Source organism: Peromyscus californicus, unplaced genomic scaffold (assembly GCF_007827085.1).
Source record: "Peromyscus californicus insignis strain IS unplaced genomic scaffold, ASM782708v3 Scaffold_4__1_contigs__length_199733344, whole genome shotgun sequence".
Classification (NCBI taxonomy): domain Eukaryota; kingdom Metazoa; phylum Chordata; class Mammalia; order Rodentia; family Cricetidae; genus Peromyscus; species Peromyscus californicus.
Window position 1 is genome coordinate 141482694 of NW_026294562.1, and position 17039 is coordinate 141499732.

The following is a 17039-nucleotide window of genomic DNA, read 5'->3' on the forward strand; positions in this document are numbered from 1 at the left end:
ATCAAAGGGCAGAGAGAGAGTGAGAGAGAGAGAGAGAGAGAGAGAGAGAGAGAGAGAGAGAGAGAGAGAGAGAGAATCCAAATTAACAAAATCAGAAATGAAAAGGGAGACATAACAATAGTCGATGAGGAAATTCAAAGAATCAACAGGTCATACTTCAAAAACCTGTACTCCACAAAATTGGAAAATCTAAAATAAATGGATAATTTTCTGTGTAGGTACTACATACATAACCTAAATCAAGACCAGATGAACTATTTAAATAGACCAATAACCCCTAAGGAAATAGAAACAGTCATTAAAAGTCTCGCAAACAACCAAACAAAAAAAACCAGGACAAGATCATTTCAATGAATAATTCTACCAGATCTTCAAAAAAAATTAATACCAATACTCTTTAAGTTGTACCAAACAATAGAAACAGAAGGAACATTACCTAACTCCTTCTATGAGGCTACAGTTACTCTGATTCTTAAGCCAAACAAAGATGCAACAAAGAAAGAGAATTAGACACTAATCTCCATCATGAACATTGATGCAAAAATACTCAATAAAATATTGGCAAACCGGCTCCAAGAACACATCAAAAATATCATCCACCATGATCAAGTAGGCTTCATCACAGAGATGCAAGAATGGTTCAACCAGTGAAAGCCTGTCAATGTAATATACCATATAAACAACCTGAAAGAAAAAAACACATGATCATTTCATTAGATGCTTAAAAGGCCTTTGACAAATCTAACACCCCTTCATGATAAAGTTCTCAGATAGATCAGGAATACAGGAAACATACCTAAACATAATAAAGGCAATTACATCAAGCCAACAGCCAACTTCAAAATCAGGAAGCAGACAAGGCTGTCCACTCTCCCCATATTTCTTCAATAGAGTACATGAAGTTCTAGCTAGAGTAATAGACAACAAAAGGAGATCAAGGGGATGCAAATTGGAAAGATCAAAGTCAACCTTTCACTATTTGCAGGTGATATGACAGTGTACATAAGTGAACCCAAAAATTCTACCAGGGAACTCCAACAGCTAACAAATACCTGCAGTAATGTGGCAGGTTACCAGATTAACTAAAAAATCAGTAGCCGTCCTATATACAAATGAAAAACAGCTGAGAAAGAAATCAGAGAAACATCACCATTTACAATGGCCAAAAATAATATAAAATATCTTGGGGTAACTCTAATTAAGAAAGGGATGCAAGCTTTGTCTGGAGCCTCGGACTCGTTTCCATCTGATTCTACAGAAACTTGTGTGGTTCCTCTCTGTGACAGCCAAAATGGTGAAGCTGATTGAGAGCAAGGAAGCTTTTCAAGAGGCCGCGGCGTCTTTGGGAGACAAGCTTGTAGTTGTGGACTTCTCTGCCATGTGGTGCAGATGTTGCAAAATAATCAAGCCCTTCTTTTATTCCCTCTCTGACAAGTATTCCAGTGTGGTGTTCCTTGAAGTAGATGTGGATGACTGCCAGGATGTTGCTGCAGACTGTGAAGTCAAATGCATGCCAACCTTCCAGTTTTATAAAAAGGGTCAAAAGGTGGGTGAAATCTCTGGTGCAAAAAAGGAAAAGCTTTGAAGCCTCTATTGCTGTATTTGCCTAATCATGCCCTGAAAAACAGAACCTGCCACCAGCTGTTTAAACCAGTAATATTTTTAATTTTCAAAAAAATATGAAGTGTGAGGAGAGTCTATGCCCAACTGCTATCTGATTATAAATGGCAATAAAATATTAATTCTACCCTTTAAAAAAGAAAGGGAAAGACCTCTATGATGAGAACTTTAAGTCTCTGATGAAAGAAATTGAAAAAGATCTCAGAAAATGGAAAGATCTCCCATGCTCATGGATAGGAAGGATAAACACATTAAAAATGGCAATCTTACCAAAGGCAATCTACAGATACAATGCAGTCCCCTCAAAATCCCAACACAATATTTCACAGACCTGGAAAGGGTAATACTCGTCTTCATTTGGAAAAACAAAAGACCCAGGACAGGTAAAAGAATCCTGTACAGTAAAACAACCTCTGGAGGCATCACTATACCTGACATCAAGCTCTAGTATAGAGCTATAATAATGAAAATATTTTAGTACTGGCATAAAAATGAACATGTAGACAAGTGGAATTGAATTGAAGAACCTGACATTAACCCACACACCTAGGAAGACCTGATATTTGACAAAGAAGCCAAAACTGTACAATGGAATAAAGAAAGCTTCTTCAATAAATGGTGCTGGCATAACTGGATGTCAACATGTACAAGATTGTCAATAGATCCATACTATCACATGCACAAAACTCAAGTCCAAGTGGATCAAAGACCTCAATATAAAACCAGTTAAACTGAACCTGAGAGAAGAGAAAGTAGGAAATAGTCTTGAACGAATTGGCACAGGAGAACACTTCCAAAATATAATACCAGTAGCACAGACACTGAGAAAAACAATTAGAAAATGAGACCTCCTGAAACTTATTAGCTTCTGTAAGGCAAAGGACACAGTAAATAAGACAAAATGACAGAATACAGAATGGGAAATGTTTTCACCAACCCCATGTATGACATAGGGCCGATATCCAAAATATATGAATAACTCAAGAAGTAGACATCAAATTAACAAACAAACCAATTAAAGAATTGTCCATAGAGATAAACAGATAATTCTCAAAGGAAGAATTTCAAATGAGATACCATCTTACACATGCCAGAATGGCTAAGATCAAAAGCACCACAGACAGCTTATGTTAGAGGATGTGGAGCAAGGGGAACACTCCTCCACTGTGGATGGGTGTGCAAATTGGTACAGCCACTTTGGCAATCAGTAATGTGGTTTCTCAGAAAATTGGGAATCAGTCTACCTCAAGACCCAGCTATACCACTCTTGGGATTATACCCAAGGAATGCTAAATTGCATCACAAGAACACATGCTCAACTATGTTCACAACAGCATTATTCATAATATCCAGAACATGAAAACCACAGAGATGCCCCTCCCCTGAAGAATGGATTAAGAAAATGTGGTATATATGCACAATGGAGTACTACTCAGCAGAGAAAAACAATGACATCATGAAATTTGCAGGCAAATGGATGGAACTGGAAAATATCATCCTGAGTGAGATAACCAAGATTCAGAAGGACAAACATGGTATGCAGCCACTCATAAGTGGATACTAGATATAAAGAAAAGGGTACTCAGGCAGCAACCCGCAGTTCCAGAAAAGCTAACTAACAGAGAAGACCAAAGAGGGTTCACGGTCCACCCTGAAAAGGGGAAATAGGTTAGATGTCTATGAGCATACTAGGAATAAAGGGTCGGCTATGAAGGGTAGGGAAAATCAGATGAGAACATAAGAGAATGAGATGATTGAGCTGGACCATGGATGGACAGGGAAAGCAATCAAAGAGATACCATGAAAGAGAGAGATATCATGGGGATAGAGGGAAACCCAGTGCTAGGGAAGTTGCCAGGAATCCACAACCATGACCCCAGCCTGGAATACTAGTAATAGTGGAGAGGGTGCCTAACCCAAACTGCCTTGCCCCAGAGATCAGACCAGCGAATACCCTAACGGTCATCACAGAGCTTTTCTACAATGACTGATGGAAGCAGATGCAGAGATCCACTGCCAATCACCAGGCATTTCTCCAGAAGTCCACTCAAAGAGAGAGAAGAGGGATTCTATGAGCAAGTGCATCAGGATCATGATGGGAACCATTCAGGGATGACCAAAACAAACTAGAGGGGACTCATGAAATGTGGATCAATGGCTGTGGAGCCTAATTGGGACTGGACTAGGCCCTCTTCCTGGTGAGCGTTGTGTAGCTTGATCTGCTTGGGAGGACCACTGGAGGTAGGATCAGAATCCATCTCTGTTGCATAAGTGGACTTTGTGGAGCCCACTTCCTATGATGGGACACCTTGTGCAGTCTTGATGAAGGGGGAATGGCTTAGGCTTGTCTCTACTGGATGGGCCTCCCCATGAAAGGCCTTGCCTTCTTGTGGGTTGAAGTATGGAATGGGTTAGGAGGGGAGTGCTGGGGGATGAGAGTAGGGAAGAGGGGGCTCTTTGAGTTCAGTGTGAAGTGAATGAAAAATTTTCTTAATTAAAAAATGAATTAAAAATCTTATATGTTTTCATCATATAGTGGCATGAGATACACATTTCGATTCCAAAACATAGGGAATAGTGCATAATGAGGAAATACAGGACCAAATCAAAACTGAAACTTAGCTGGGAAAACTCCAAACTTGAATCTCCATGTCTGATGTCAAAACACTCTTCACATCTTCAACTACTTCCAGCTCTGTTGACTACAGTATATAGCTTTATCTCAGGCTGTTTCCACTCCATATTAGTGGCTTTCTTTGGCAGGTATTCCAGAGCTCTAGCATCTCTAACATCTCAAATTCCATTTTTAAATATGTTTATTCCCTTGAACACAGGACTTAGTTCCATTCCTCTTCCTGGTGCTCTTTCCCCCTCATATTGTACATTTTATATTTTCCTTGCTCAGCTTGCACCTTCCATTATAAATCTTTATGAGAGTTAACAATAGTAACTTCACAACAGAGTCTATGCTTGGCTGTTTTGAGATTTCCTATGCCAATAGAATTAATCCAAATATCTTCAATTTAGCCTAAGGTAGAGTCTTGGACAAGAGAAAATTGAAGATGCCTTCCTCACCAAAATATCACTAAGGTTCTCTAGGCAACATACTAAAATGCTTCCCCTCTGAAACCTCTTGATTGAGTCCCCAACAGTTCAAATCATTCTAAGTACCTTCATTGTCTTCCATGCTCCTATTAGTTTGCTCCACTAAGCAATGCTTATTAAATTCCTTCAAATCACAGCAATACATCAGTCCCTGTAGCCAACTTCTATCTTAGTTAGTGTTTCTCTTGCTGTGAATATATACAGTGAACACAACACCTTATGGAAAGGAATGCATTTAATCTGATGGGTTACTGTTTCAGAGGTTTTGTCTACTATCATCATGGTGTGATTTGGCTACATGCAGGCAGGCATGATGCTGGAGGAGCTGAGAGTGGAAAAGGAGATACATCTTGATCCAAAGGCAAAGGGAAGTGTACTGTCACTTTCAGTAAAACTTGAGCAAAGGAGAGCTCAAAACCTACCCCCACGGTGACACACTTCCTCCAGCAATGCCACACCTACTCCATGCAAAGCTACACCTCCTAAAAGCACAACTCTTTTTGAGCTCATGGGGCCAATTACATTCATACTACATGAAACTAGATTTTGTATAACCTCTAAATTCAATTTCAACTTTTTTTTGGTTATTACAAATTTTTAATTTTACCTGTCTTTCATGCTGTAGAGTAATATATTCGGAAGACTGAGAAAGAATGTTACTGCCACATAAAGAACCTTCGTATGCAAAATAGATTAACTCCAATAGAAGTTGTTTTTCTGTATCATTTTATACATGTCATTACTGTAGGCTTTCTGTTTTTTTAAGGTTATGTACAAAGATGGTAAAAGAAATTAAGAAAGAAGAGAAAACAGAAGTTGCATATTGTACATTGGTTCTAGCAAGTGAGAATGATGATGTGTTACCCACATTGTCATTAATATTCTACTTTCTACACACAGGGTCATAAAAGGCATTAATTTTTATCACTATGTTTGTCATTTTGTGCATTGTCTAAATTACATAGTGATCATAAATGCATGGGAAGAAAGACTCCACATGTACATAAAATTTATCAGCTATTCTGTATTTGTTATTATGCAGTATTTTTACACAGAAAAAGTCATATATAATTATGTCCAAAAATTAACATTTATAAATTTGTATAATATGACCAAATAATGTTCTTCTCCTATTCCACAAAAGTAACTAGACCTAGGTACTTGGTGTATATTTTTTTTTCTAGTTTCTACTCTCTGAGGAAGATTGAGTGATGGACTATCTATGGGTATGAATATAAATTATTAGGATTTAGTTAAATGGTATGACTAGAGTGCTACTAATGAAGTATCTATTAAGTGTAGAGCATGTGTAGCCACTGGTTCCTGGCCCCCAAAACGGTACCATGTATGCACTGTACCTTGCAGAATGGTCTTTAAGTCCTATTAGAATCCTGTTGCATATTGGTTTAAATATCAAAGCAACTCCATGTAGTTAAAAGGGAGGTTTATTTTGTGGGGTAACTTACAAGTGAAAGTGAAGGGATTGGTTACAGGGTTTGGGAAAGGTAAAGGGCAGTCCAGCGGTGTTCTCTGGAGAACTCTGCTTGGTCTGCCTCCAACATCCAGGATCCTAGAACCAAAAGAGCCAGCCCATCCGGATCTTGGGTCTTCAGGGGTCTTGTCTCAACTCAGCATAGTAGGCATGACAGTTAAAGATGCCTCAGTGGGGGTGGTACTTCCAGGTCAAAGCTGGAACGGCTACCCACTACATCTCCCCCTTTTGTCTAAATAAGAAGGTTCTAACCTAATATAAGACTATATACAATAGAAATGATTATTGATTATTGTCCAGGAGTAATAAGGGATAATGACCTAGATAAGATGGAACTACAACCAATGTGAACAATATCAAACAAGAGAAACATACTAAAATCCAGAGAAGTCTGGAGCATAGGTAAATGGCAAGTTACAAAGATCATTCCAAAAGGTGTCCTATCCTAAAGAACCTAAATCTAATACTTAATATGCTTTATCTAAGAATATATATATATATATATATATATATATATATATATATATATATATATATATATATATATAAAGTTGTAACTATAATTGCTAGTCTTCATTCCCAACAAAGACCTGATAAGGAATATAATGATACCTGAGAAATGGAAGATGGATGCAAACAACTTTTGAGAGTCTTCTAAGAGTAGACAGAGACAGCTGGCAGCCTAGACAGTCACCTAATGTTTCTCACCATTGTTGGTGCATTCAAATTGGCTACAGATCTAGAGTATCTGACAGACCATTTTAAGAGGCAGGAATTCTGAAAGACCACCTTCTCCTGTCTTGGCAGAGTTTAGAAGTCACTTTTCCTTGTATCCCGCTTGTCCAGAAAGGACAGCATTCATACTGTCAGCAGTCAAGGCAAGGGCAGTTCTTTGCCCAGTAGGCCATTTTGTGCCAAGAAGACAAACTTCCAAATGGGAATGTCTTAGAAGCCCAACAATCTCTCGGGATCAAATTGGTGCTTCCCAGAGCAATTGTGTCTCACATCAACAGAATTCTAAGTTACTTAAATGCCATATTCTCTAGGTCCACGAAGTGTTTGAAGATTACCTGCCCATCCAACCTATGTATCTATAAATCTGGATAACCTAACTAACATAACTGTAGAGATGACAAGCATAGGTGACTACAAATCTATAAGTCTTATCTACCGAAATAACCTAAGGACTAAGGCTTCATGTAAACAAGGTAGACAGTCTGTAAGCAAATGCATGGTAAAAGGATGATGACTTCAAAATTGTGACAATAGAGACTTAGAGGCCGGCCCTCAGCTCCCATCTTGCTCCAGACTTCCCTTTTGCAACACTGGTGAGTGCCCTTCCTTGCCCCGGACCCCATCCCTGGGCACCAGCCACTCCAGGGAAGACCTGCCCAACTCGGCCCCAGGTTCTGGCCACCGGGCAGGTTCCCTGCTAGCCCCACCGGGAAGGATCCCCTTCTCCAAGACCCCTGGCAGACCCTGCAGTCTCCACGCCCTGCCCTCACGCCCATCTGCCAGAGCCCCAAGCCTCTTCCTGAGACTTAGAGGCTGGCCCCCAGCTCCCATCTTGCTCCAGACTTCCCTTTTGGAACACTGGTCTGTCTGAACCAAGTGTGCGGATAAGGCCAAGAACGAACCACAAGGAGATGGGCAGACGTCAAGGCAGAAACATATACAACAAAATGAATAGCAAGACAGCATCAGCAGGCCCTAGCCCTCCTCTAACACCTAGACCTGAACATCAGAAATTAGAAGAAGCAGAAGAAAACAGCCTTATGAATGACATCATGAAAAAGCTAGAGGCTTGTGTAGAGGAAAAGACAAAAAAATGTGAAGAACGCTGTAAACAACTAGAGGAAAGGGCAAACAAATTAGAAGAAATCAATAAAGTCCTGGAAGAAAACAATAAAATACTGAGAGAAAATCAAGAAAAATCAATGAAACAAATGAAGGAAACAGTCCAAGACCTGAAAAGGGAAATAGAAAAAATGAAGAAGACACAAACAGAGGGAATGCTGGAAATAGAAAATCTGAGAAAACGATTGGGAACTTCAGATGCAAGTATAATCAACAGAATGCAAGAGATGGAAGAGAGGATCTCTAGCGTTGAAGATACAGTAGAAGAAATACATTCATCAGTCAAAGAAAACACTAAAGCCAACAAAGTCATGAACCAAAATGTCCAAGAAATTTGGGACACCATGAAAAGACCAAACCTAAGAATAATAGGGGTCGAAGAAGGAGAACAATACCAACTCAAGGGCACAGAAAATATATTCAACAAGATCATAGAAGAAAACTTTCCCAACTTAAAGAAGGAAATGCCTATGAAGATACAAGAAGCTTAAAGAACACCAAACAGACTAGATCCCCAAAAAAAGTCCCCTCGCCACATAATAGTTAAACAACTAAACGTACAGAATAAAGAAAGAATAATACGAGCAGCAAATAAAAAGGCCAAGTGACATATAAAGGCAAACCCATCAGAATAACACCCGATTTCTCAATGGAGACTTTGAAAGCCAGAAGAACCTGGACAGATATAATGCAGACACTAAGAGACCATGGATGTCAGCCTAGACTAATATACCCAGCAAAACTTTCAATCACCATAGATGGAGTGAACAAGACATTCCATGACAAAGCCAGATTTAAACAATACTTATCCACAAACCCAGCCCTACAGAAAGCACTAGAAGGAAAATTCCAACCTAAGGAAGTCAGATACACCCTCGAAAACATAGGCAACAGATAAAGCCACAGCAGTAAACCCCAACGTACAGAAGTACCCACACATCACCACCAAAAAATAACAGGAATGAACAATCACTGGTCATTAATTTCCCTCAATATCAATGGACTTAATTCACCTATAAAAAGACATAGGCTTACAGAATGGATACGAAAGCAGGACCCATCTTTCTGCTGCATACAAGAAACACATCTCAAATTCAAAGATAGACACTACCTAAAAATAAAAGGCTGGGAAAAGACTTTCCAATCAAACGGTCTTAAGAAACAAGCGGGTGTAGCCATCCTGATATCCAGCAAAATAGACTTCAAACTAAAATCAATCAAAAGAGATCAAGAAGGGCATTACATATTCATCACAGGAAAGATCCACCAAGATGAAGTCTCAATTCTGAACATTTATGCCCCAAACACAAGGGCACCCACATATGTAAAAGAAACATTACTAAAGCTTAAATCACATATAAAACCCCACACATTAATAGTGGGAGACCTCAACACCCCACTTTCACCACTGGACAGATCTCCCAAATTGAAACTTAACAGAGAAATAAAGGACTTAACTGATGTCATGACTCAAATGGACTTAATCGATATCTACAGAACATTCCATCCTAACAAAAAAGAATATACCTTCTTCTCAGCACCCCATGGAACCTTCTCTAAAATTGACCACATACTTGGCCACAAAACAAATCTAAACAAATACAAAACAATTGGAATAACCTCCTGTGTTCTATCAGACCACCATGGTCTAAAGTTGGATTTCAACAACAACAAAAACTACAGAAAACCTGCAATCTCATGGAAACTGAATAATACCCAACTGAATCACCAATGGGTTAAGGAAGAAATAAAGAAAGAAATTAAAGACTTCCTAGAGATCAATGAAAAGGAAGACACCACATATCCAAATTTATGGGACACTATGAAAGCAGTACTAAGAGGGAAATTCATAGCACTAAATGCCCACATAAATAAGTTGGAGAAATCTCACACTAGAGACTTAACAGCATACCTGAAAGCTCTAGAACAAGAAGAAGCACAGTCTCCCAGGAAAAATAGACGCCAGGAAATTATCAAAGTGAGAGCTGAAATCAATAAAATAGAAACAAAGAGAACAATACAAAAAATTAATGAAACAAAGAGTTGGTTCTTTGAGAAAATCAACAAGATAGACAAGCCCTTATTCAAACTAACCAAAAGACAGAGAGAGAGCATCCAAATCAACAAAATCAGAAATGAAAAGGGGGACATAACAACAGACATTGAGGAAATCCAGAGAATCATCAGGTCATACTTCAAAAACCTCTATTCGACAAAACTGGAAAACCTAAAAGAAATGGATAACTTTCTGGATAGGTACCACATACCTAAGTTAAATCAAGACCAGATAAACTATTTAAATAGTCCAATAACCCCTAACGAAATAGAAACAGTCATTAAAAGTCTCCCAACCAAAAAAAGCCCAGGACCAGATGGTTTCAGTGCAGAATTCTACCAGATCTTCAAAGAAGAGTTAATACCAATACTCTCTAAATTGTTCCACACAATAGAAGCAGAAGGAACATTACCAAACTCCTTCTACGAGGCTACAGTTACCCTAATTCCTAAACCAAACAAGGATACAACAAAGAAAGAGAACTACAGACCGATCTCCCTCATGAACATTGATGCAAAAATACTCAATAAAATACTGGCAAACAGACTCCAAGAACACATCAAAACAATTATCCACCATGATCAAGTAGGATTCATTCCAGGGATGCAAGGGTGGTTCAACATACGAAAGTCTGTCAATGTAATACACCATATAAACAAACTCAAAGAAAAAAACCATATGATCATCTCACTGGATGCAGAAAAGGCATTTGACAAAATCCAACACCCCTTCATGATAAAGGTCTTGGAGCGATCAGGAATACAGGGAACATACCTAAACATAATAAAGGCAATTTACAGCAAGCCAACAGCCAACATCAAATTAAATGGAGAGAAACTCAAAGCAATTCCACTAAAATCAGGAATGAGGCAAGGCTGTCCACTCTCCCCATACTTATTCAATATAGTACTTGAAGTTCTAGCCAGAGCAATAAGACAACATAAGGAGATTAAGGGGATACAAATTGGAAAGAAAGAAGTCAAGCTTTCCCTATTTGCAGATGACATGATAGTATACTTGAGTGACCCCGAAGATTCCACCAAGGAAGTGATACAGCTTATAAACACCTCCAGCAACATAGCAGGATACAAGATCAACTCAAAAAATCAGTAGCCCTCCTATATACAATGGACAAAGAAGGGGAGAAGGAAATCAGAGATACATCACCCTTTACTATAGCCACAAATGACATAAAATACCTTGGGGTAACACTAACCAAGCAAGTGAAGGACCTATATGACAAGAACTTTAAGTCCCTGAAAAAAAGAAATTGAAGAAGATGACAGAAAATGGAAAGATCTCCCATGGTCATGGATAGGAAGGACTAACATAGTAAAAATGGCAATCTTACCAAAAGCAATCTACAGATTCAATGCAATCCCCATCAAAATACCAACACAATTCTTCACAGACTTGGAAAGAATAATACTCAACTTCATATGGAAAAACAAAAAACCCAGGATAGCCAAAGGAATCCTGTACAATAACACAACTTCTGGAGGCATCACGATCCCTGACTTCAAGCTCTACTATAGAGCTACAGTAACAAAAACAGCTTGGTACTGGCATAAAAACCGACATGTGGACCAATGGAATCGAATTGAAGACCCTGACATTAATCTGCACACCTATGAACATATAATTTTTGACAAAGAAGCCAAAAGTGCACAATGGAAAAAAGAAAGCATCTTCAACAAATGGTGCTGGCAAAACTGGATATCAACATGTAGAAGGCTGCAAATAGATCCATATCTATCACCGTGCACAAAACTTAAGTCCAAGTGGACCATGGATCTCAACATAATTCCAGCTACTCTGAACCTGCTAGAAGAGAAAGTAGGAAGTAGTCTTGAACGCATTGGCATAGCAGACAACTTCCTAAATAGAACACCAGTAGCACAGACTCTGAGAGAAACAATAAATCAATGGGACCTCTTGAAACTGAGAAGCTTTTGTAGAGCAAAGGATACAGTCAACAAGGCAAAGCGACAGCCTACAGAATGGGAAAAGATCTTCACCAACCCCACATCTGACAGAGGACTGATATCCAGAATATATAAGGAATTCAAGAAATTAGACATCAAAATGCCCAACAGTCCAATTAAGAAATGGGCTATAGAACTAAACAGAGAATTCTCAGCAGAGGAAACTCAAATGGCCGAAAGACATTTAAGGAATTGCTCAACATCCCTAATCATCAGGGAAATGCAAATCAAAACAACTCTGAGATACCACCTTACACCTGTCAGAATGACTAAGATCAAAAACACTGAAGACAGCTTCTGCTGGAGAGGATGTGGAGCTAGGGGAACTCTCCTCCACTGCTGGTGGGAATGCAAACTTGTACAACCACTTTGGAAATCAATATGGCGCTTTCTTAGAAAATTGGGAATCAATCTCCCCCAAGATCCAGCTATACCACTCTTGGGCATATACCCAAGAAATGCTCAACCACACCATAAGAGCACTTGACCAGCTATGTTCATATCAGCATTGTTTGTAATAGCCAGAACATGGAAACAACCCAGATGCCCTTCAACTGAAGAATGGATAAACAAAATGTGGTACATATACACAATGGAATACTACTCAGCAGAGAAAAACAATGGCATCATGAGGTTTGCAGGCAAATGGATGGATCTAGAAAAAATCATCCTGAGTGAGGTAACCCAGACTCAGAAAGACAAACATGGTATGTACTTACTCATAGCAGGATACTAGACATGAAACAAGGATGAATTGTCTGCTACTCACATCACCAGGGAGGCTACCTGGAAAACAGGACCCCAAGAAAGACACAGGGATCGCCCAATGACAGAGAAATGGAAGGAGATCTACATGAACAGCCTGGATATGAGTGGGGGTAATGAAAGGCAAGGGTTGAGGGAAAGAGAGCTTGGGGGAGCGGGAGATCCCAGCTGGATCAACAACAGAGAGGGAGAACAAGGAATAGGAGACCATGGTAAATGAAGACCACATGAGAATAGGAAGAAGCAAAGTGCTAGAGAGGCCCACAGAAATCCACAAAGATACCCACACAACAGACTGCTGGTCGAGAGACAGCCCGAACTGACCTACTCTGGTGATGGGATGGCCAAACACTCTAATTGTTGTGCTAGAAACCTCATCCAACTACTGAGGGATCTGGATGCAGAGATCCATGACTAGGCCCCGGGTGGATCTCTGGGAGTCCAATTAGCGAGAATGAGGAGGGTATATATGAGCGAGAATTGTTGAGACCAAGGTTGGATAAAGCACAGGGACAAATAGCCAAATGAATGGAAACACATGAACTATGAACCAATGGCTGAGGGGTCCCCACTGGATCAGGCCCTCCGAATGGGTGAGACAGTTGATTGGCTTGATCTGTTTGGGAGGCATCCAGGCAGTGGGACCAGATCTTGTGCTCATTGCTTGAGTTGGCTGTTTGAAACCTGGGGCCTATGCAGGATTGTTTGGCTCGGCCTGGGAGGAGGGGACTAGACCTACCTGGACTGAGTCTACCAGGCTGACCTCAGTCTGTGGGGAAGGCTTTGCCCTGGAGGAGATGGGAATGGGGGGGGGGTTGGGGGGAAGGTGAGGGGCCGGGAGGGGGGGAGAACAAGGGAATCCGTGGCTGATATGTAGAACTGAATTGTATTGCAAAATAAATTAAAATAAATTTAAAAAAAATTGTGACAATACACAAAATATCTTTAACAGAGGTAGGAATGTATAGTACAATATGCAAAAAGACAATAATCCTAAATTTATATCAATATACAAAATATCCTAAACAGAGGTAGAACATACATACAGTATGACAGATACAAATTTACATTTGTATCAATATACAAGTATTTCAAATAAGAATAGAAATATATGTACATTATAAGAAATATAGTTCTGTATTTGTATCAATATACCAATTTTCTTAAACAGGAATATAAAAATAGTTTACATTTGTATCAACATATAAGAATCTATAACAGAGCAAATTATCTAAGGCTGCTATTTTACTAAATTTGATTACTAGTATATACAGTAATCTATCATAATATCTTATACCTATCGATTCCACTTTTTCTTTTTGTTTTGTTTTGTTTTTTGAGACACTTTTTATTTTCTTAAGGAGAATACAGCGTCTAATATTTTCTTCCAACCCCAAACCTATAAACATCATCCATAACCCTCAGAAATATGAAACCTTAGGGAGAAAGGTCGTCGTTTTCTTAGAATGGCTTCCTGCTGTTTAGGGGTTGACGGAATCTCTGTTGGGTACTGTAAGAAAGCTCAGATGGTTAAGTCTCAGTTAGACTAACTGTAGATTCTGCAACAAGCCTCAGAGTAATGGGTAAGATTGCCTGAAATTCTGGTTAGAAATGTAGTATGATGATGAGTACCATGGCATCATTCTGGACTGGGTAGAGTTGTTTTTGTTGGGGCCCCATCTTCCTTCTGGAGACTTCGAAGTTTGCTATTGGAAAAACTTATTTTTTACCATGAAAAACTTGAACATTTTTAATATATCAAAACGGGAAGTTTGAATTTAAAGATGCTATGACTTTTAAGAAAGGATGCCAAGAAATCAAGAGTAAGCATGGAGAGAATTAGAATCTTGAAGACAATGGTCCCCTTTATTGGTTTCCTTCTGTCCCACACAGGAGGGCTCTTCTGATATGGGACTGAAGATTCTCTCAACCTTTTCTTTTAGCAATATGCTTGGGTTTAGAGAAGGAGTGAGCCAATTCCATCTCCAAAGCCAGTTTGGTTTATAATTGAATTGGAACCACAGCTTCTCTAGATTGAAATAGATACAGATGTTAGGTAGTGACATTTTACCCTGTGTAGATTGGTACCAATAGATTATTTCTTTCTGCTGTAGACATCCAGATATCCAAGGCATTATGATTTCTGAAAGATGGATATTTCCATTATCCTGGAAAGACAAAAACAGAACCCTACCCCAACCTTTGATTGTTAAATTTTTCTTACAACTTGTAGAGATGTCACATTGGTGGATGAGCTTTTGCTTCTCCCCATCAAGGGTTTTCTCCTGTTCGAATTGAATTTTTATTAATTTTGTTGGTATCCATAGCTTTTCTTCTCCTGCAGAAACAAAAGCAAAACCCCTTCCCCAATGTAGGACATATCCAAGTTTCCATTCTGAGGTCAACACATCTTTGAAATAAACCGGTTGGTTTAGCTCAGGAGTTTTGTCTGTCGTCCAATGTCTCTCTGCAGCTGTTGTTCCTTTCTCATCAGCATTGAGAAAATTCAAGGTTAATAAAGCACTATGGAATCTATTTCTAGGAGTCATTGTTACCTGTTGCTGATTATTTAGCATATACATTAAAGTTCGATTGGATCTTTCTATGACTGCTTGGCCTGTGGGGATAGTGTGGTGTAACTATAGCATGCTTTATATTGTAATAAGCAAAAACCAGACTCATTCTATTGGAGACATATGCTGGGGCATTGTCTGTCTTGATTTGTACAGGTATTCCCATGATGGCCATAACTTCTAATAGGAGTGTAATCACAGAATCGGTCTTTCCAGAACTCATAGGAATTGCCCACTGAAATTCTGAATAGGTGTCAAATGGTATGATGTACATACTTTAATCTTCCAAATTCTGCAAAATGAAACACGTCCACCTATGAAATTTCATTTCTTTGTATACCTTTTGGATTGCTTCCTACAGGTAATGGAGTTTGCTTATAGAAGGAAAAAGTAGGACTTTTTTTTTTTACAATATCCTTAGCTTGTTGCCAAGTGATAGAGAAATCCTTCTTCAAACTTTTGCTATTTACATGATGTTTCTTATGAAATTTCGAGGCTTCTAGCACATTACCTATTAGTAACTGATCAATCTCATCTTTACCTTGTGCTAGAGTTCCTGGCAGATCTGTATGGGATATGATATATATATATCATATCATATCATATATGATGTTCTCTATTTCTAATGATTTCCTGCAATTGTATGAATAATGAAGTTAATTATGTAATATCAGGAATAAATTCATCAGTTTCAATATGTAAAACAACTCTCTCTGCATGTTTAGAGTCAGTGACTATATTGAGGAATTCTATGAAGTCCATCAGTACCATAAGAATGGCATACAGTTCTGCCTGTTGTACAGAGTTATATGGAATTTGTACCACTTTACTTAAGTCTCCTGATTTGTATCTTGCTTTCCCTGATTTATTTGCATCAGTATAGAATGTGAGGACTCCAGAAATTGTCTTTTGTCGTACAATGTGAGAAAGGACCCATTCAGTCTTCTTTATGAATTCTACTCCCTTACTTTTGGGATAATAGTTATTAATCACTCTCAAAAAATTACCACAGGCTCTCTGCCAGTATTTATTATCTTTCCATAGTGATGAAATTTCCTCATTGGTTAAAGGTACTACAATATCTGCTGGGTCCATTCCTGTCAACTGGCGAGGTCTTAATTTACATTTTTGAATCAAATCAGAGATCTTTTCGATATAAGTCTTTAACTTCTTATTTGGTTTACATAGTAGGAATATCCATTACAATATACTTATATTCATGTCATTATTTTATCAATTGGCATTTTATACAGATCAGGCACTGTAATTACCTGGATTCAAAGGTTGGTAGGGTTTGTGATTTATTTTCCCCCTCTGTTAGCTTGCATGTAACCTCCAAACACTTTGAAAGCTGTTCAGTATGGATCCTTCTTACAGGTCAATACTATGTTGATTTCTCACTGTTTTATGATTTAAGTGTTTGGTGTCTTTAGAAATAGGGACTTACTTTCAAATTCTAGAGAGTAACCAAGAATGTTAATGATACCCTGTAATGAGTGGGACCTCATATAGAGGTAACACATTTCTGGCATTGTACTTTGTTTTGTTAGTCTATAGTGTAGAGGAGAAAAAATGTTGCCCTGCTA

General features: G+C 38.7%; 1 protein-coding gene across 1 annotated transcript; it reads left to right on the plus strand.

Moving 5' to 3' along the window:
• The first annotated feature begins 1291 nt into the window (after positions 1-1291).
• Positions 1292-1585, plus strand: LOC128095292 (thioredoxin-like). The gene has a single exon (XM_052714148.1). It carries the CDS (start codon positions 1292-1294, stop codon positions 1583-1585), a length of 294 nt encoding a protein of 97 aa, XP_052570108.1.
• Positions 1586-17039: the final 15454 nt, after the last annotated feature.

Coding starts and splice junctions, on each gene's coding strand:
- LOC128095292 (XM_052714148.1), top strand. CDS start 1,292: ATGGTGAAGCTGATTGAGAGCAAGGAAGCTTTTCAAGAGGCCGCGGCG.